The sequence below is a fragment of the Polyodon spathula genome, chromosome 9, assembly GCF_017654505.1.
Source record: "Polyodon spathula isolate WHYD16114869_AA chromosome 9, ASM1765450v1, whole genome shotgun sequence".
NCBI classification, from domain to species: Eukaryota; Metazoa; Chordata; class Actinopteri; order Acipenseriformes; family Polyodontidae; genus Polyodon; species Polyodon spathula.
In genome coordinates this window covers 13540536-13561076 of record NC_054542.1, presented here as the reverse complement: position 1 = coordinate 13561076, position 20541 = coordinate 13540536, and the positions used below count along the sequence as shown (strand labels likewise).

General features: G+C 37.2%; 1 protein-coding gene across 2 annotated transcripts in view; it reads left to right on the top strand.

Moving 5' to 3' along the window:
• LOC121320413 (SR-related and CTD-associated factor 4-like) overlaps positions 1-19109 on the top strand; it is a 35607-nt gene extending 16498 nt beyond the window's left edge. The window contains exons 2-20 of one of the 2 annotated variants that reach the window (XM_041258718.1): positions 813-896; positions 1844-1888; positions 1984-2145; positions 2301-2442; positions 2890-3029; positions 3714-3863; positions 3964-4058; positions 4659-4776; positions 7594-7779; positions 8182-8270; positions 8799-8989; positions 9168-9268; positions 9677-9790; positions 10816-10972; positions 12097-12203; positions 13380-13536; positions 14487-14567; positions 16484-16690; positions 17957-19109. In XM_041258718.1, coding sequence (XP_041114652.1) covers positions 813-896; positions 1844-1888; positions 1984-2145; positions 2301-2442; positions 2890-3029; positions 3714-3863; positions 3964-4058; positions 4659-4776; positions 7594-7779; positions 8182-8270; positions 8799-8989; positions 9168-9268; positions 9677-9790; positions 10816-10972; positions 12097-12203; positions 13380-13536; positions 14487-14567; positions 16484-16690; positions 17957-18846 — 3216 coding nt within the window. In that variant the 3' untranslated portion in view covers positions 18847-19109. Of the gene's footprint in view, positions 1-812; positions 897-1843; positions 1889-1983; positions 2146-2300; positions 2443-2886; positions 3030-3713; positions 3864-3963; positions 4059-4658; positions 4777-7593; positions 7780-8181; positions 8271-8798; positions 8990-9167; positions 9269-9676; positions 9791-10815; positions 10973-12096; positions 12204-13379; positions 13537-14486; positions 14568-16483; positions 16691-17956 lie in introns of both variants that reach the window. The other variant, XM_041258717.1, reaches the window with a different exon arrangement.
• Positions 19110-20541: the final 1432 nt, after the last annotated feature.

Sequence of the window (20541 nt, the reverse complement as noted above, 5' to 3'; positions counted from 1 at the left end):
AATCCACTCTTTTAACCCTTTTGCTTTCTCCCAGTCTTTGCAGTATTTTTTTCTGTATTTAGCCCACTTACCCAGTGGCATCTCTGGTTCTTTACTTTTCTTAAACTTATTTGCTTTTCCTGCTTTTTAGAAGTTTCGATATTTCTACCGTTTCTTAAAATGGCTGCTTTTCACTGTCAATTAACATAATCGTTCGTCTCTCCTGTCCACGCGCATGATAATGCGCAGTGGTGGTTGTGGTCATGCGCAACATGTTATTTTGTAGGGAAACACAGTTTTACATTGTGTGCACTACAGCGGACAGGCTTTTATATATATATATATATATATATATATATATATATATATATATATATATATATATATATATATATATATATAAAGTAAACTAGCCCAAAAAACCACAAGACCTCTTGAAAGTAGCCCAAAAAGTAGCAACCAGTGACTCCTAAATATTTCCAGGGGCTGTCTTTTTAAAGTAGCCCAATTCTGCGGGAAAACCGCAGACCTGGCCGGCTGTCTTTTTAAAGTAACCCAATTCTGTGGGAAAACCGCGGACCTGGCAACACTGAGGTGGTTGTGTTGGGTATTCTTGTCTCTTACCAAGATTTGTGTAGCAATGGGTCTGTCCTAAAGCATAGAAATGTGAGAAATGTGTCTTGCGCTTGCCAGTAGTTTGTTAATGACTTCTCATGGAACAATAGTTACATTAAAATGCAATGTCCAAGTATGAGAGATCAGAAAGATCACCTTCCAAATCAGGTTCAGTAAATATATTAAAACTTTTCTTTTTTTTTTTTTTTCTTGTATAGCTTTTCTGCTTGATGGACATGAAGCCACCAATTTCACGGGCAAAGATGATCGCAATTACAAAGTCAGCAATCAAGGCTATTAAGGTAAGATGAGGGAAAACTAATTATAATGTTGCATCCTCATTATCAGACAAAATAGTATACAGTGAGAAGTCACCCTACGAGGGGAATGGTGGTAAAGCAGAGTCACCCTACGGGGGGAATGGTGGTAAAGCAGTGTCACCCTGCGGGTGGAATGGTAGTAAAGCAGAGTCACCCTGCGGGGGGAATGGTGGTAAAGCAGATATGTTCCCCAGTTTGGTACGTAGGAGGGCTATTTGTAAATGTATCAGTTGCTACAGTGATAGCTGGGAGAAACTGGAGTTTATTGGATAGCTCTGGTTACCCAAGCTTCCTCAACAATCTTCCTTTAGATGTTGTGTCCATTTGTAACACATTTATTGTGCGTATAAACAAAACTCAAAGATACGTAAATAGATGCGTGTAAAAAAATAAAAATAAAAACTTGAATAGCAGCATATATTAAATAATAGACCAATCGAAAGCAGAAGCTGTGGTGACATAATGTTTTCAAGTTGTTTTTTTTTGTTTTAGCCAACAGCTTCTGTTTAAAGGTACAGCGGTCTGTCGCAAACTCACACTACTGGAACAGAGCTGCTGGCATTCAAAGTGTTAAGTGTACTAAAACGTACCTGCCACTGTTGCGTATAAGTATGTGAAATTTACCTGCCACAGACCAAATTAAACCGCGTTTGGCGGGTGAGCGGGTGTTAATTTCGATCCCTGGTAATAAGACATGCAACAGAAAACAACTGGCCATGATTTTCAAATTTTTCAGCTTCACTTCATTTTAGCAGGCGATGAAAAGTAAGTGTTCAGTTTTCCGATTTTGTCTGAAAAATTTGCAGTGGCGTTTGTAACCGTGCTATTTTTGATGATCATAACACCTGTCGTGTGTTTTATACCCTTAGCAGGTGTACTGACATATTTTGATTCCATTTAATTTATACATCTTCCCTTTTTCTCTCTAGCTTTACAAACATGTTGTCCAAATAGTAGAGAAGTTCATCAAAAAGGTAGGACAATCTGTACTCTGTTTTTAGTTGTGTTTTATTATTACATTTAAAAAACTTTTTTTTCTTGACTTGTATCCTCCTTTATTTGCTTCCAGTGTAAACCAGAATATAAAGTTCCAGGATTGTATGTTGTTGATTCTATTGTCCGCCAATCACGTCACCAGTTTGGACAAGATAAAGATGTGTTTGGGCCGAGGTTTATTAAAAACCTCACTGGAACATTCCAAAACTTGTACTTGTGTCCTACTGAAGACAAGGTAATTCAGCTGTCATCTGAGGTTTTATAACATTTCTGTATGGTTTTTACTGTACAGGTATTTGACTTACGGAAATATCATTGCCTTCTGAAGAAATATAATAGGCAGCTTAGATACACTAAATTAATAATACAATTCAAATAATTTATTTACAGAGTAAGATCGTGCGTGTATTGAACCTTTGGCAAAAGAATGGAGTTTTCAAGATTGAAATTATTCAGCCTCTACTGGATATGGCAGCTGGAACTAGCACTAGTGCTGTGGTGCCTGAATTGGATAATGATACCGGTATACCAGGTGAGTTCTTTAAGTAATGAAAAATGTAACTTATACAGCTTGTTTCTGTCTAGTTTTCAGTTGTCTGCATGTCTTCAAAACTTTTGTGGCATACTGCAACCAGACTTGCCCAACATGATCGAAAAGCAGTGGTACTAAAATTGTGTATTGTACTAAAAATACATAAATAATTTAAATCAATGTCATTTGTTTTATAATCTAATGAAATAATTCTCTTCTCTCATGCCATAGGTAAAATGCAGTTTTGAACAAATAAATAAAAAAAACCTGCATGTTCTACAATAGCATACATGTAATATTATTCTAAAACAAAACATTTAACTGGAGGTTTCACTTTAAAAATAAATAAATAATAATAATCTTTAATTTCAAACAATAGGAAAGGCAATATTAGTTATTGGTATTTAATGGTTAATATGTTCCTAATTGGCCTATTTTCCTCAGTAGAATCACCTCCCTCGACTGTGAAAGTCCCAACAGAACCTCCTCTGGTCACCACTAACTCGGCTCCCATCGTGCCACAGCTACCCAACTCTGATGCCTTTGCTGCTGTCGCACAGTTGTTCCAGTCGACACAAGGACAACAGGTAGGAGAACCGTGGGGGGAAAAAAAGGTAATCTTAACTCTTGCCGTGCTGCAGACCTGCAGTCTTAAAAAGACAAGTCCATGGAAGACAGGAGACCAGGTAACTGGTGGCCCAATTAAAACATTGTATGACGCATAGTTCTGTATAAGACACTGTACATTTAATTATTTATCAAAGGTAATAGTTTCAGGTACAGTAACTAATACTTTTATAACATTTTCTTATGTCTTTACTGCACAACCTTCTCAAGTCCCCCTTTTCTTACCACTACTTTTCGGTTTAGCGTACCATTTAAAATGTTAGCATTATATTTTCTCACAGCAGTTGTGAATATGAATAGAAAGCTTATGTAGGTGCAGATAAAATACTGGTAATTTATTTAAACAGAGTTGATACAGCTTCTGTCTTCACCTTTAGATTTTACAGCGCACCATTATGGTTCTGTATTCTTGTTATTGCCAACTGGTTTCACCTACTGCTGTAGGATAATATTGCAAGTACAGCTGTACAATAATAGTAAACATTTTCTATGAAATTCTCAGCTGGCAACATGAGGCAGAGTAATCCTTTGCTGCCACCTGCTGTCATAGACTGAAATACACTCTTTACTGAAATTATTGGTAAGATAAAAAAAATACACATTTCTTGTAATTGCACCTAATCTTCATATTTGGTCTTTTTCAGCTACAACAAATTCTGCAGACATTTCAGCAGCCCCCCAAGCCACAGTCACCTGCTCCTGACAACAAGGTGTTGACACAGGTCCAGGCTATCACTGCTCAGTTGAAAGCCCCCGTTTCTCAAACTTCAGAACAGAAAGCAGCTTTTGATAAGGTATCTATTTTATTTTCTCAAGTCAAATCAATAAATAAGCTTAACAAAGCATGAAGTGACATTTTGCAGATTTTAAATAATTTGTTTTACTGATCTACAGAAATTGCTTGATCGTTTTGACTATGATGACGAACCAGAAGGAGGAGAGGATGCAAAGAAGGATGATTCTACACCATTTCCTGCTTCACAGTCTTTGTAAGTATTATTGAAGCTTGACCATTTTAAAATATTTGAGTTTAGTCCAAAAAAGAGGGTTTGGTGAAAGCACCAGCACATTACTAAACAAAAAAAGCAGGAACGTGCATCAGTACTTACTTGAGAAGCAGTCTGCGTAGTTTAGTTACCAAACTGAAAAAGGTAAAGTTTTAATAATTTGGGTGGTGACAACAGGTGTATTTGGTTTTATATCTGCTGGTTTTATATCCGACTCCATGATTGAAAGTTTTGATTCACTCCAGACTTTTAAACTCAAACCGATACACAAGATCTGCTATAGACCTTCTCAAGGTAGCAACCACCAGCAGTGCTGCAGACCACATAACCTTCTCGACATGATGGCCTGCACAGCTACTAGATAAATGAATGATAGTAGTGTGTAATGATAGTTGTGTGTCTGGTTGTCTGTTAAGAAATCAGTGACCAAGTGCAGTGTTTACAGAGCTCTTAAATGCTGTATTTTAGGAACCTGTTGCTTTTACTTGGATGTAGATCCCAGTCACTTTTTCGTGGTACTATTATCTCTGCAAATGGGTTGATATCCCTTTTCATTTTTATTTTAATTGTTTACTTTTTAAGTGGGTTCCCTGAAGGTATGCAGCAGCCTTTGTATCAGCAGCTTACTGGTCAGATTTCAAACATGGAACATTTTCAGCAGCATATGTTAGGAATGCCACAGGAACCGCCTCATCACCAGGTAATTAAACACTACTTCATTTTCAATGTGAATGTATACTTTTATATATAGGGTGATAACTAGACATCTTCACACTATAGTCTACAATGTCTGTGTACGATTAAAGTGGTTAACTGCAGCCATGCTTTCAGTTAGTGTTGCATTTGCTTGGCCATTTCATCTGGAGGGTGACGTTGTCTCCACCCCTTCAATGGCTTCTAGTGGTACCAGACATGCTGTTTTAAAATTTAAATGCATGTGCTGTAACATAGGATGTCTAGCTCTCCTCATTCAAAAGTGTTCCCTAACAGGGGTCTTGGTTCCTTTGCTTGCTATTTTGTATTGGAGACACGGTAGGGGCTCTGTATTTAAGTTGCGTTGAAGCTCCCATTATAAAAACACAATTTGAGATTGAATAATTCTGGTTGAAAAGCAGTTAGACGTACAAAATTTGGTGAACATGGAGTCATCCAGATTGTATACTGAAACTTTGAGTTAAGGGGTGTGAGGCATGTAAGTAAAAATGGATTTTCCAGACAGCGATTTACGTGTAAAAAAAAAAATAAAATTTTTATTTAATATTACACAGAAAAGAAAAAAAAAACAATAAAGAAGGATGTGAGGGAGGGAGTGCTGGAGTAATAAAAAATAAAGGAACAGAAGCCTCTTAATCCTCTTCGTGATCTGCTCAATCCAAAATGAAACAAAAAGGAATAAAAACAGAAAAGAGCAAAGTCCGTAATTAAAAGTAAATAACACAGTCCACCCCGCACGTACTTCCCTCCAGCCTGTTTTTCCCCACCTCTCTTCCTCAGGACCAACCCCGAACACAGTAGCACGTTCCCTTTAGTATGCAAACCCCGGTAGTCAGTGGATCACCAATCCCAGACTGACAGGTATCCTTAACTTCACTTGACTCCAGTGGTTGGAATTTACATACTCGTACTTCCGCCCCTCACCAAGGTGCCGCCCCTCATAAAGATGACTTTTGTCATGGTCATGAGACCTTGGTATGGGAAGTCCCGAATTGGTTTGATGCCTTCTACTGTTGGGAGGCTGAATTACAGACCGAAACCCCTTTGACTCATCACAAGGGGTTAGCTACAAATATGTTAAATTCCTATGTTTCAGACCTTTTTTTTTTGTCTCCCATAGCTCAAAAACTACAAGGTGTATAAATAGGCTGTTAAGCACAGAAACACTCCTAAACCAGGAATTGAGCCTGTTGGCAGTTGGAAGTGAATTATTTTTTAACTAAGCGACATATTAATGGTTCGTTCAAATCAACAGCACCTTAATTAGAACACTGGTATTATGGAAATTCCAAAACCCAATCATCAAGCTCAACACTTTGGTGTGCCTGTCATTACATTTTACATACTACAGTATGTAAAATATGTATTATAGTAAAATAATGTAGCACTCACTGATAATGTAGGTCTGTTGAACCGTATGTGTAAGGTACAACTAACTATATTGGCACGTGCTGATTGAGTCAGTCCGGCACACATGAGTTTCTTGCACCAGCAGGAACCTAAGAGGAAAATATAATCGATAACCAAAAAATCCAGCGAATAACGTGAGTTTATAATGGTGTGAAACGGAACCAATCGTACGTCTGTCTAGACGGGAGTTATTAAAACACATACAGTTGTGGTCAAAAGTTTACATACCCCAATGGAGATTTGTAATTTGTAGGCATTTCTCAAAAACAAATATAGGAAAAATCGTTTGCAGCAAAAGTTTTGCTTTTGTGGATGAAGAAAAAGTTACAAGAAATAGGTGTCTACAATTATTTATTTCAGCAATTTTTTTTTTTTTTTGTAAAAGTCCAAAAATGCTAATTGAAGAGTATTCATGCCCTGACAAGGAAAATGAAATTAGTAGCTAATTGAGGTACCTTTAGCCACAATAACCTCTTTTAAACTTCAATGTAAAATTGTTCCATTTCATTCAAATTCCAAGGACTTCTCTTGTGCATAGCCGCCTTCAACTCATACCAAAGATTCTCAATTGGATTTAAATCGGGACTTTGAGTAGGCCATTCGAGAACCTTTATTCATCTTTAACCATTCTGAAGTAGATTGAGATATGTCCTTTTGATCGTTGTTGTGTTGGAACGTCCAGCTGTGCTTTAAACCAAGTTCTGTAGTGGAGTGTTTCAGATGATTTCCCAGTATTTTTTGGTATGCCATGGAATCCATTTTACCATTTTACCAAAAACAGCCCCATAGAAGGATGTTTTCCTAAGAGTGGCTTTTTCCTTGGCCTGTGACCCCAGTCCTACTTGCAACCAATTAACCTTGACTATCTTTGGCAGTCTGTCTCGGATTGTTGTTAACCTTCATCAAAATTCTTCTACTTGTTCTTGATGAAATAGCCTTCTTTCTTCCAGACCAAGGGAGCATTGTGACAGCAACATGAGTCTTGTACTTCTTGATAATAGAAACAATAGTTGAAATTGGGATACTCAAGTGTTTGGAAATCTTCTTGTGTCCTCCTTCAGGTTTGACAATAAATTAAGGTCTTCAGATAGCGCTTTACTTTTACCCATATTGACTTATTGGTAATGACAGCAATTATCCTATGCCTAACCATTATAATCTCTAAGAATGTTCACCTACAATCCAGTGTTTTCTAGAGTTCTAATATTTAGGTTCTGCATTATCATATTCATTTATAGCACCTTGCAGTCAGTACTGTGCAGCAATGCTTAGGTAGAACACTTTGTTAACATTATCTGAACATAGTTTTTTGCAATGTGTATTTATATTGATTGGCTCTTGGATTACAATTGCAGATGCCCGGGAATGTGATGGAAATGTACTGTCTTTTTAGGGCCCTCTTCCTCCCAATGGACAGCTTCAAGGATATAGCCTTATGCCTGCTGCATCTTACCCGCCAATGGTTCAGCAAATGACACAGTCGATTTTGCCACCACCAACTTCTCAAGTACCACATGGATATCCACCAGGTTACCCCACACAGAACGAACCTTATCCACAACAGATGACCCAACGACAAGTAAATGAAATGATTCACGTTTTAGAACTTCTACAAGAATCATTAAATATATCTAAGAGAAAACATACATAATTTATGCCCACAAAAAATTACGACTTCTTTAAGGTTTTCTCTCTGGTCATGTATTCATAAACCAAAGTGTACTTGATATTTTACTTATTTGCTTTATTTAAAAACAGAGCTTATGTGGAGAGACAAGAGCATTAGTTTTAAAATATACTAGTTCAAAAAATATTTCAGTGCTATAGCCTTCTGAGACATCTATATATTGCAATTTTGCAAGTGTTTGTTTAATGTTGTACCAGTCCTGGTTTTGGATTGCAAAACAATTTATAGACCAATAGTGTCTATTTTCTGAAATCCACTCTTAACAGAAGAAAAACTTTTTTGTTTTTCTTCCAGGATGTATCTATGGAAGTTGACCCACCTTTAATGAAAGAAGTAAAACATCGTACAGAAAACAGAATGTCAAGATCCAAGTCTGCCTCCAGGTTAGCTATACACAGGTGTTAAGCATAATGTTGACATTGCCCACTATTTCATTGTGCATTTTAACATTTTATTTTTTTTTGGGTGGGGTGGTGGATAGGTTCTGTCTCCAGTGCTGGCAGTCCAGCACCTCTTATGAATACCAAGATGAATGAATGCATTGCTCACAAGTAAAAGCAGTGCAGTGCGAGTCATGTGAGCGTTATTTGAATCATGCATGGTTAGGGAGGAAAATAAGTTAGGGCTAGATCATCTCATCACCCTCCAGTGGCAACTAGGCAGAGAGGAGCTTTGTTGCCTTTGGTTTGGCAGGTGAAAAGATGTAATTGGCCTACTGATCTTTGGTCCTAATCGGTAGGTGGGTTGCAGCGTTGCGGAGACATTTGAATTAGTAATTTCAAATGGGAACAAATAAAACAGATTTGAAACAAATGAATACAAAGTAGTGTTTGAATTTAAAACTCACAGTGTGAATCTGTTATTCCCGTCACTGATTGGTTTGTCTTTTTTCTTTTGTTTTTTTTAAATAGATCCCCAAAAAGGAGACGTTCTCGATCAAACTCCAGGTCACGGAGATCGAGGCACCGTCGCTCTAGGTCCCGGTCCCGCGATCGACGCAGGCACTCGCCACGCTCTCGTTCACAGGAGAGACGAGAAAGGGAGAAAGACAGGGAACGCAGGCAAAAGGGACTGCCTCAGATGAAGGCTGATACGCTCAGTGGTGAGCGTCTTTTGTTTAGAAATGCAGTAGTTGATTTTCATGGTAACCTGCTCTGTTTTTCAAAGTCTGGTGGCTCCAATACCTGTTTACCCACAGTAAACCTTGTATCTTTTTGTATAAAAAACGAACCAATACTAGCTATTTTTCCGTGTTCCAAATATGTGATTTTTTTGTCTAGTTTGTAGTACTACGTTGTGGGTAGGCCAACTGGATAAGAGGACGCAGCAGCAGGATGTGGCTAACCTTTTAGAGGAGTTTGGACAGATAGAGTCGATCAATGTAAGTAGATTACACTTCGAAATGCTTGCTTTTTTGTGTTAAATATGTAGTCTAGTTGATAGTGTTTGTTTACCTTCTTTGTGGTCTTTTTGATGGGGGCATTGCGGGTGGGAGTACCCCTTTTCACTGCTTGTTTTCTCAGAGTTCAAATCTTCAAAGTTACTCTTTGAGTATTGTCTATTCAAATTTGACATTTTTACAGACATAATTACACTAGAGGCATGCCCAGTTAAATGTTTTTTTTACAATTATTTGTAATATATTTTAATCAATTGAATATATATATATATATATATATATATATATATATATATATATATATATATATATATATATATATATATATATATATATCTGGCTGCATTTATATTATTGAACCCTGTTTATATTGTTTTTTATTTATTGCAGATGATTCCTCCTCGAGGGTGTGCATACATAGTTATGGTTCATAGGGAAGATGCCTACAGAGCCTTGCATAAGTTAAGCAGAGGATCTTTCAAAGTAAACCAAAAAGCTATTAAGGTAAGGTAGTGTTTGTTTTTGCTTTTTTTTAATTGTAAATGCCTGTTTGTATTTTATCTTTTCACTTGGGCAATTCAGTGTTTTTGTCTCTAATTATGTGGACAATGAAGTGTTACTCTGCAGTATCCCTGTCACAGCAGTATGTGTTTTAAACATATCATAAATAACCTGGGGAAATATTTCTCAACTTCAAGTGTTTATAAGAGAAAAAAAGGATTTCTCTTATAAACACAAAGGTTTATCCAAATTGTGCTCCCACCTGCAGTGCTGCGGATGGCTTTCTGTTTTCACAATTCACCATTCCTGTCAATCGAAGCACCATCGTTGCAGGAGGGAGCATGGACTGGATAGCCTAATGCTCATAAGAGAAACTTTTTTCTCCTGTCAAACTCCCAAGTGAAAGTTGAGAAATATTTCCCCAGCTGATTTATGGGTACAAATATATAACAAATAGCGGGGAACTGAATGTTTTCACTAGTGAATATGAAATGAAGTAATCCCAGGTTAGCTGCGGTTGCTGTGGAGTAGATGAAGGCAGCAGTCCGGACTGCAGTGCCTCCTAAACCATGCCTGCAGTTCAGCTGTAGCCAGTCTAACATTGTATTGCTTTTATTTTTTATTTAGATACTTTAAATACTGGAGCATAAAAAGGAAAACCTGTGGCTTAAATTTCAGTTTCTGTTGAAAACAACATACCATATATCCTAATTAAATAACTACTTTTAATTGCGTGCACTTTCTACTGTTTTTAGATGTGTAGTAACACTAAAATGAGTGCTGGTAACATTTTTTTTTGGGGGGGGGTTTTTTTAGTGTTGTTTTTCCTGCCTTGGACATAATACTGCAATAATTAATATAAATAACTCATTTTAAATACAAAAAATATATATTGTGAAGACCAAAGAATATGCATTTTGCATATTACATTCTATGTAAAAACCCTTTTGTTACTTGCAGTTTAATAGTATTTAAGGTTTTGTGTTAATTGTCATGCTATACAATTTTATATTTCTTCCTTTTTGTAGATTGCTTGGGCATTGAACAAAGGAATAAAACCTGAATACAAGCAGTACTGGGATGTGGATCTAGGTGTCACGTATATTCCTTGGGCTAAAGTGAAAACAGAAGATCTGGATAGCTTTTGTGAAGGAGGCATTTTAGACAGTGAAACACTATGTCCAGGTAAGGTATCTAATTTGTTAAAAACATGAGCATAGTAGTTAAATTAACTGTTAATAACTAGATTAGTAAGAATGTTTTCAAATCTCTAGTAAGCTAGTTTATTAATTAGCTAGTTCTATTAATAAACTAAAAAAGTGACAACTGAAATAAAGCTTCACCATAACTGTTGACTAACTGTTGAAGGCTCATTTCTTCAAGGAGTTATTATTAAATTTTTTTTCAATGATATGATGGTTTTATGTCATCTTTTTGTCAGCTGCCAATGAGATAAAGGGAATTATTTTTATTTGTTGTCAAACTGTGTGTGCATATATGTAGATCTGTTTGGGCAGGTGATCCTGAAAGAGTGGTCTGTATCTTTGAGAAGAAAGTCCCCTCACCAATGGTGAAAATAAATTAGTCCATCAGATTCTCTACTGTGGGTGTATTACATGGCTATTACACGTCACTTTTCTGTGTTATTTTCAAGTTAAAGTCCATTAAGTGTGGCTAAAAGAGAAGACAAGAAAGCTATAGCTTAATTCACTTCCAGTGCTTTCAACATATGAATAGTTTTAGGCAGAAGCTGATCAGACAACATGAGCGAATGAATCTACGTTGTGATTTTTGCTCTGGATTTTACATCACTAACTGGGGATTTGCCAATAACAGTTTCAGGCATATTGTTTTCTGAGAGGTAGTGAATAGGGCTGATTCTTACCCATGCAGCTGCTGGGCTAGTGTAGCGTCACAGACTGTATCATTGAATGTGGCTGTTGCATTATTATTTGGTCACACTGTGATGCTCAGAATTTGTGTTTCGCAGGAATTTCAGTTTAGAGGTTCTTTATTGCTCTGCAGGGTTTATGCTTCATTGCAGGCAATTGATTAAAGCCCCCGTCGATATAATGAATGTGAGCAAGTGGGTTTTCTCAAACGAAAAGTAGGTGCTTTGTTAGGTGTAACTCATACTCCTGATTGCTGTGAGGTTGTAGCTTTATATATATATATATATATATATATATATATATATATATATATATATATATATATATATATATATATATATATATATATATATATGGCAGCTGGCTCTATATCTCTGAAGCTGGGATATTCTTTTTGACTCTGATCTCTTTGTTCAGAATGGAAGAATCATTCAAATGATACTGAGAAAACTGATGAGGTATCTCAAAATGGGGGTTCAGAAGCTGCACAGGTTGGAGATGCTCCGATAGCTGCCCCTATACAGGTAAAATCTGAAAAATGTAATATTAGATGTACTAAAAACCATAATGGGCTATGTTTGGCTTATATAGTGGTGGATCTAAACAGTGCTCAGGGTGGCTAATTTCCCCATGATCAACATCACTGATTCAAATATTACAGATCAGTATCTTTTATATCTAACCTTACATGGAAGCAACAGAAAGTAATGAGTTTATTGCATACACCAGGGTTCTTGCCAAGCTTTTTCAGCCAGGTGGGCCATCTGGCTAAATGGCTGTTGCTGCCCAGCTAAAAAACCCAGAACTGTCTGACTTGCAGATGCTACTGTGCCTTTAACGATAAGGATGGATTGTGCTGCTAGCAGACCAGATCATTGCACGTGCTGGGTGAAAAAGTAAATCTTGAAACCACATGAGAGCGGTGTTGCTGTGTTACTTCTTGACACCACGTTGAACCAGTCGAAGTGTAGAAGGGGTGGGTTTTCCATTTGAAGCACTTCAAGAGGCTGAAACGTTAAAGTGACTGAATAAAACAACCAATTTTCTAAGCACAAATAGTGACAATAAATGTGGAAATTACCAAACTGAAATGAATAATGAAAAAGAACAAGAAAATGAAAAAGAGCAATCCAATAGTCAGTGAAGAGTCACCTGTTAGAAAGCGAATCAGAGGAACCGCAAGAGGGGCCAGTGCGTAAAAATAAAGAAACGTTGTGATAGTGGGTAAATGGAAATGGCTTTTTACAGAAAGGATTTGAAGTGCAAGCTCTGCCAGAAATACAAAAAAGATTGTAAAGGATCATGAGGTAAATGGAGCAGTGTAGCATGTGTAAGAATTAGGGTGGGTTATTATTCTATTTCTTCTTCTTATTAAAATTATTTGTCTTATTATATAGTTAAGGTAAGGCAATTTTATTTTTCTTTTAAGTGGTCTTGGATATAATGCTCTGCCACCCAGCTATACAGAATTCCTGGGGAAAACCATAAGTAATGATGTGCAACAGCATAGGCAAATGGAGGGTAGGAGGGTAGGGATTTGGCTTTTGTTGCAAGCTGTTGTTTTCAGGTTTGTCTGTACGCATTAGTGATAAATCGGTGCCTTATGTCTATGTCAAGCCTTTTCACAAAGTGTTAATCATTTATGTGTAAAATCTTTCCTTTTCATCACTTAAACGGCAAGTTTTTATTTTGAAATTCAGGTTCCTGGAGTTCAGCCAATGCAGGCTGTTGGTGCGCTACAGCCTCCAAGTTTCCCAAGTCACATGGGAATCCCTCCTCCAGGATTTCCTCCAGGGGTCCCTCCTCCCCCTCCTCCCTTCATGCGGCCTGGCTTTAACCCTCTGCAGATGCCTCCAGGTGCTGTGGTTATTTGAAAACAAGTCTGAATATATGTAGCTGCTTATTCAAGGTGCATCTGTCATGGGTTTACTGGGTGGTAAGAACAGATGATCACTTAGTTCAGATGTCCCTTAATGCAGATTTTTAAGAATACTGCTACAAATTTTGCTGATTTGAGAGTAAGAACATTGTAACTAGCATTTTAAGTTTTAATACATGTCAGTGTTCAGATATTTCTTCTTTTTTGTGGAATTTTGTAGTAATGATGTTTTTGCACTGAGTGAGTTTTGAAAACAACACATGCAGATAAGAGAATGTTATTGGATTAAAACTAAAGAAACAGTTTAGTCTAGTAAAGATAGTGGCATGTTTAGGATACCATTAACAGTCCATATTTCCATTGACATATAATTGCTGTAATACTAAGGTTAATTTTTAATACTTGTCGAGTAAGCAAAATAACTAACAGCCCTGTACCGGGTGTAGCAAACAAACTGATTTGACAAAATCTGGTGAATAAGCACACCTTCAACTACTTCAGTCAGCCACAACTGGTATAGCGCTGTTAGAAAACCTCTTGTGGAGCAATCTGTCTCCTAACATGGAGCCTGGAGAGAACCCTCTATAATGGGAAACCCATCTTTCAATAATCTCTCAATTCCCCAAGTCAGGCATTACTGTTTGTGAAACTGTTATTTTTAAATGGTCTGTAGCTTTGAAAGTGACCCTGCTTTAATTGGAGAATAACTAAACAAAATCTCAACTAGCGCTCTAGGTAAGCACTGCTTTAAACCTATTTCCTATTGCATTCCATACTTGGTTATGTTATTCAATAGTTCTCCTCTAGCCCGTCTCCAACTGGATGCATTATTTGGGCTTCAGTTTCCAAAAGCAAAATTCATGGTTTACTAAAGTGAAACTGAAGATTTGTGGTTTTCACTAAGATGACATGGTTTTGCTTTCTGCAGGTTTTCTCCCTCCTGGTGCTATGCCTCCAATGGGATCTGGAGCACCTTTACTTCCTAATCCAGTTGCAAACATTCAAACATGTAAGTTTCTTATTGTTTATTTGCTAAACCAGATTTTGATCAAATGCATTTTTTATAAGACCCACTCATACTATGCATGGTGACGAGGTACTTAAGAATTTTTTTGGCTGATTTTCGTTCTTTTCTGGCAGTCTGATAAATTTGAGTTTCAGGTTATTATAATTTTTTTGGTTGATTCGTTGGGGTCTTGCACAGGGTGCTCCCAGCTCTAAAAGTTCTAGATCAAATAAGTGGGAACAGTGTTTGCAGTAAGGTGATGCTGTTTCAACAGCCTAAATTATCTTTCAGGCACGAAGCACTAAACATAAGAACTAAATAGGTTAAAATTATTTTATACTGGTACTGATTCCTTGTTAAAAAAAAGTGTGTGTGTATATATATATATATATATATATATATATATATATATATATATATATATATATATATATATATATAATGTTCTGTAGATACTGTTCTGTAGATATAATGGCTGTTGTAGTTTATCAGTCAGTAAGAGTAATGAGCTATATATTGTAGTTTAATTTTGATCGGTAACAAAATGGTCAGCAAATATGATTGCGGGAAAGGGAAAACTTACAGGGAACTCCAGGGAGCAGCCTAGAGAAGCAACCAGAGTTTTAAAGTACAGTACAGTTTAAAGTACAGTAACTGTCACATAAATATTCTAACAAACTGCACAGCCCACAATGTTTAGTAAAATAATTTATAATTTACACTTATATTTGAATAAAATTCACCAGATGTGATCGAGAAATGACAAACTCTGTCTTAGAGCAGGTGCAGTGACTTTTTATTGTGAGGATTAACAATTGACGTCACTAAGATGCTGCAAAATGATCTGTCGATCTTGGGCAGGTGTTGTGACTCTTGTTCTTCCAGTTCGTGGCCTGTCATTGACAAAGTGTGTCTGGTTATACCATCTCGCCAGGTTTGAAATTGTTAGCTGTGAGCACCCAAGAGGGCGAGCGACAGTACGCTGTCCTATACCAGCCTCCAACATACCGATTGCACGAAGGCGCTGCTCTTGACAGACATGGCATATTGCTTTTTTTCTGTGATTTTTCTTTATTGCTTTTATGCAATTCAGCAGCTGAAATCACTCCATATCCAGTGTCTAATCAACTGTCTCACTAATTAGATGATTAAGTGCATGCTTCAGTCATAGTCACTCAAGTGTGTCATGGTCAAGGGTGAATGATCGTGTGATTAAAAAGAAACCAAAAACACTTTGTCAATGTCCATCATTTATATAACTTATTATATTACCGAAAATAAATAAATGTATTATAGTAGTGATAAGTTTCTTTTGATGCTCGGTATGTGTGTATTACTGTAAGCAGATAGTTAGACTGTGGTTTATTTGACCGTATGTATTTGCAAAACAATTGCATAATGTTAAAATGAGTATTTAATAAAACAGGTACTGTAAGAGAATTACAGTCTACCCAATGATTGCTTCCAATGTTAATCACAGACTTTCCCTTCAGTTTAGGTGTTTTATGTAATATTGACATGCCATGGAGCACCAGTGTGCGTGTTGCTATGCAATGCAATGCAAAGCTGCTAAACTAATACTTATCTACGTTAAAACAGTTATTTATTTTAACTTGGTAACTGCAAAAAATGGGGGTGGGCACAAAGTCAGATTTTTTTAATATATTTACATAATATATATATTTATTTATGTCTTGCCAACCCAAATTTATTGTGCAGAATATTATGGCTGAATGTACCTTCTGGTGGAGGGAAATTGCATAAAACCTGATAGGAGATTATTCTTTTTCTCTGTGTGTGTGTGTGTGTGTCTATATATATATATATATATATATATATATATATATATATATATATATATATATATATATATAATATAATATACATACATACACAAACACACGCAATTCCCCCCCCAGCTGCTTCCCTTAGAAGTTCAACAGCAGACCCAAAAAAGGATTCTTCAGGTGGGAACTCAACAGTTCTTACTGGCCCAAGAAATAATGCAGAATCTGCTGAAGGTGTAAAACATTACAGTTCTTTACCAGGACAAAATCCAGGCATGAATCCAGGACTAACTTCTCCCAACCTTCCTGTGTCTTTACCACAACCTGTGGGTGCTCTTGGTAAGTTTAAGTCAAACAATTACAGTAAGTCTTTGTGTGATTTCTGATATTGTGCTTTAATTCAAATCTACTGGGGGGGGGGGGGGGGGGGGGGGGGGGGGGGGGGGGGGGGGGGGGGGGGGGGGGGGGGGGGGGGGGGGGGGGGGGGGGGGGGGGGGGGGGGGGGGGGGGGGGGGGGGGGTTATAGATAAAACAACAAACTAAAATGTGCCTTTTAATATTACTGTTTGTCAAGATAAAGCAGTGTATATAAAAGTTTAAAGGGGTTGTAGATACTAAAATAAATCTTTGCATATCTTCCTGGGTCGTGGAGCATGTCACTAGTTTGGAAAGCAGTTGTTTTTGCTTAATGAAAGGAAGGGGTTAAAGAGGTAGGTTTTTTTTTTATATATATAATTGAGTAAAATATTTTCAACACAAGAGAAAGGGAAGCCAATGATGATGTTGCTTGAGCTAATAACGTTAATTTAAAAAAATAAAATAAAAATAATAAATAAAAAAATATTTGCTGTTTTTGAGTAAATTTTGGCATTTTAGCCAGGTAATTTAATTGCCTTCAGATTATAGGAATGTCACTGCACCAACTCCAGTATGGGCACATTTTGAAATAGAAGCTTCTTAAGCATAGTTCCACTTGTTAACTTGTTAACTATTTCCTAATTGCTTATGCCTCAGAAGTATAGAAAATGGCTATACTTTAGAAGTGAGTAGTTTTTCGAGATTTACAATTATACTGTATTTACAGTATAATTGTAAAGCTCGAAAAACTACTCGCTTCTAAATCTTTTGTAGTCATCTTTGTATTACTTTAGTATAAATACATGTTAATTTGGATTCATATGTTCTGACTGTGAACGAAAAGACACACATTTGCCCGTTTTCCCATTGGAAATAGTGATATTTTGAAATATCACTGTCGTGGTCACAAAAGCAAAGTTTGTGAGGAATAATAGCCATTTTCTATACTTTTGAGGCATAAGCAATTAGGAAATAACACTTACTAACCAGGAACAAAAAATGTTTTGTTTTTTTTGTTACACAGTGTTATTTTTCAGATAATGAAAATAAGCATTATGAGTTGTAATATCTTTAAAATAGTACATTTTATAAAAAGATTCAATGGATTCTTGTTTCACTCTCCCTAGTTTGGGTAAATGAGCTCTTTCAAATATTCAGACATATAGGATTTGTTATCTTTGTAATACTGGTTGGTTGAAGGTCAGTCGATATTGAGTGGTCGTACTTTACGAATCGCTTTGCCTACAGGTAACCAAGCAGGAGCTCCCGGGGGGCCAGTGATGAGCCATCATCCTCCATCCGGGGGTCTTTTAGGAGCAAGGCCTGGGATGATACCTCTTCAGAGGCCTCCTGGAGTGCCACCACCTCACCTGCAAAGGTTTTCACTCCTTCCACCCCGTCCAAATATGCCCATGCCTCCACAGCTCATGCATAGAGGTCCTCCACCTGGACCAGGAGGATTTGGCATGCTCCCCCCGCCCGGACTCCGGGGCCCCTTTTCACCACATGGTCCTTTTGTCAGACCAGGTGGTCCCAGTGGTCCTGGAGGTGCGGGGGGTCCAAGAGGTCCTGATGGGCCAGAAGACCGGGATGGGAGGCAGTTTAGAAATGATAGACAAGGTTTCCCTCCAGGAAGAGAGCGAGACCAGGAGCGGTTTGGAAGGCGGCCCTTTGGTGGGGGCGGCCGAGGTGAGCCTGAAGGTCGGGATCGCTATAGCAACCGCCATGATGACTATGACCGGCCTGGCGGAGGACGAGACAGAAGGGACTGGGGAAGGAGCATGGAACCCGACAGAAACAGAGACTTGGAGGACAGGAACAGACGGTCTAGTGGGCACAGAGACCGAGATCGGAATTCTAGGGACGGGGAGTCTCGTAGGGACAAAGATGACAACCGTGGAAGGGAGAAACCTGAAATGGCTGATATGGAGAGCACTGACAAATACCGTGAGTCAAATAATACAGAGGAAGCAACAGACTCCGTCAAAGAACTGATTGTACCAGATTCTGAGTCAAAGGTTTCTGAGGTGGCTGCTGAGCCAGCGATGGAGTCGGTGAATAAATCAGCAGTTGAACCAATGGCTGAGCCCACATCATCTACTGAACAACCAGAAAAGAGTGACGAAGCCCAGAGCTAGAAATTGAACTGTTGGGCAGATGTGGAGCGCTGCCCTTGTGAGCCACAGTGTCCCCTTCTGAGCTTGAATGTTGTATAAAATACTGTATATTTGCTTATGCCACTCAACACCTCTTTGTAGTTTTTTGGGGAACCTTGTAAGCATTTTGTTTACACCCCCCACGTGTTTCAAGAAAGTAGGTTCAAAATTAACTAAGAATTAATACAAATAAAAAAAACAAACACTCATTTGCTGTAACTTTTTTTTTTTTTTTTTTTTTTTTTTTTTTTTTTTACTTTTTAAATGTTTACAAAACATAGGAAAGAGCAGTTTCTGTCATTTTTAAATTACAAAAGGTAAAATCTCCTCCAACGTTTGAGCTTTAGGGATTTGTTTTTAATAAACTATTTTCGTAACAAACTTTAATGTGTGATATTTTTCCTTTGTAACGGCAAAAGCTTTTAAGAGTTGATGTCTGGAAATGCCCTAAAGTTAACTGTTTTTGTTGAAGCCTAAATTAGTTTTGCCAATGCTTTTGTATATAGTTTGCTATGTTTCCTTACCAATCAAAATATCACTTTTTAAAATTAGTTTCATTGAGAGTTGTACATGATAGTAAGGTAACTGACAAGCAAAATGATGTAATAGGATAAGTGTTTTAAGACAGTTTTATTTTATTGATTTTGTCCTCAAATATTTTGTAACTTGATGCTAACTGTACAAGACAAAAAAAAAAAATTGAATTCCTGAAAATGCAGATCAATTTTGCTTTGAAGTGGCCTGTTGTCTTTTTACTATATAAAATATTGATTTACTACAGTTCACCATTTGATACTTGAAGCTTGTATAATTATTAAAAAGGTAAGTGTTGCTTTTATACACTACTGCTCAGTTAATGTCGAGCTTTCTTTTTTTAATGCAGTGACGTTTGTCTCAAGAAAAGATCCTGTTTCGTCTTGCTGCATCTTACATTCAAATCTTATGACATCCAAACAGTTGTTCTCAAATGAAGGTCAATAAAAAAAAAAAATGATCCAAAGGTATTTCCAGGAAGGTTACATTTGCTGTTGTTCAGAGTCCAGGGACAGCTGCACTAAATGTACAGTTGTGTTAGGTTCCTAAAGGATGTTTATAAGGTGTAATAAGATACATGCCATGCAAATATAAAAAAAAAAAGTTACTACAGAATGTTTGAACTGCCCTGACGCATGTGTGAATTAAAGGGAATAGACCACTTGGCACTGCCCACAGCACTCAAATATTTATTTTCCCTAAATATTTATATGGACTGTTACATCCCCCGTCTGTCATTTAAATTCAGCCAACTTAGTTGATTCAACAATGGTTTGTGAAGAATTAGAAATTGCATATATTGGCCCTTTTTTAAATTTGTTTTTATTTCTGAAGATGGTAACAATTACTGTGCTCAACATCTGATGGTAACAAGGCAGTGGAAGCATTGATATTGATGGCATGTTTGGTAACATACCAGGCTGTTGGCATTTTGAGAGGACAGTATGTAGTGCTTGACACCTGCTACCTGTATCAACCACTATTTGATGTAGGTTGGGAAAGCAGGATAAAGTACTGTATGGTACAGGAGCTTGAACCATCAGACCATGATTTCGATCGATGTGGAAACACGGGTGATTGACAGCTTATTTTACCAACGTGACCGGGTTTTTTTTTTTTTTTTTTTTTTAAATCATGCATTAC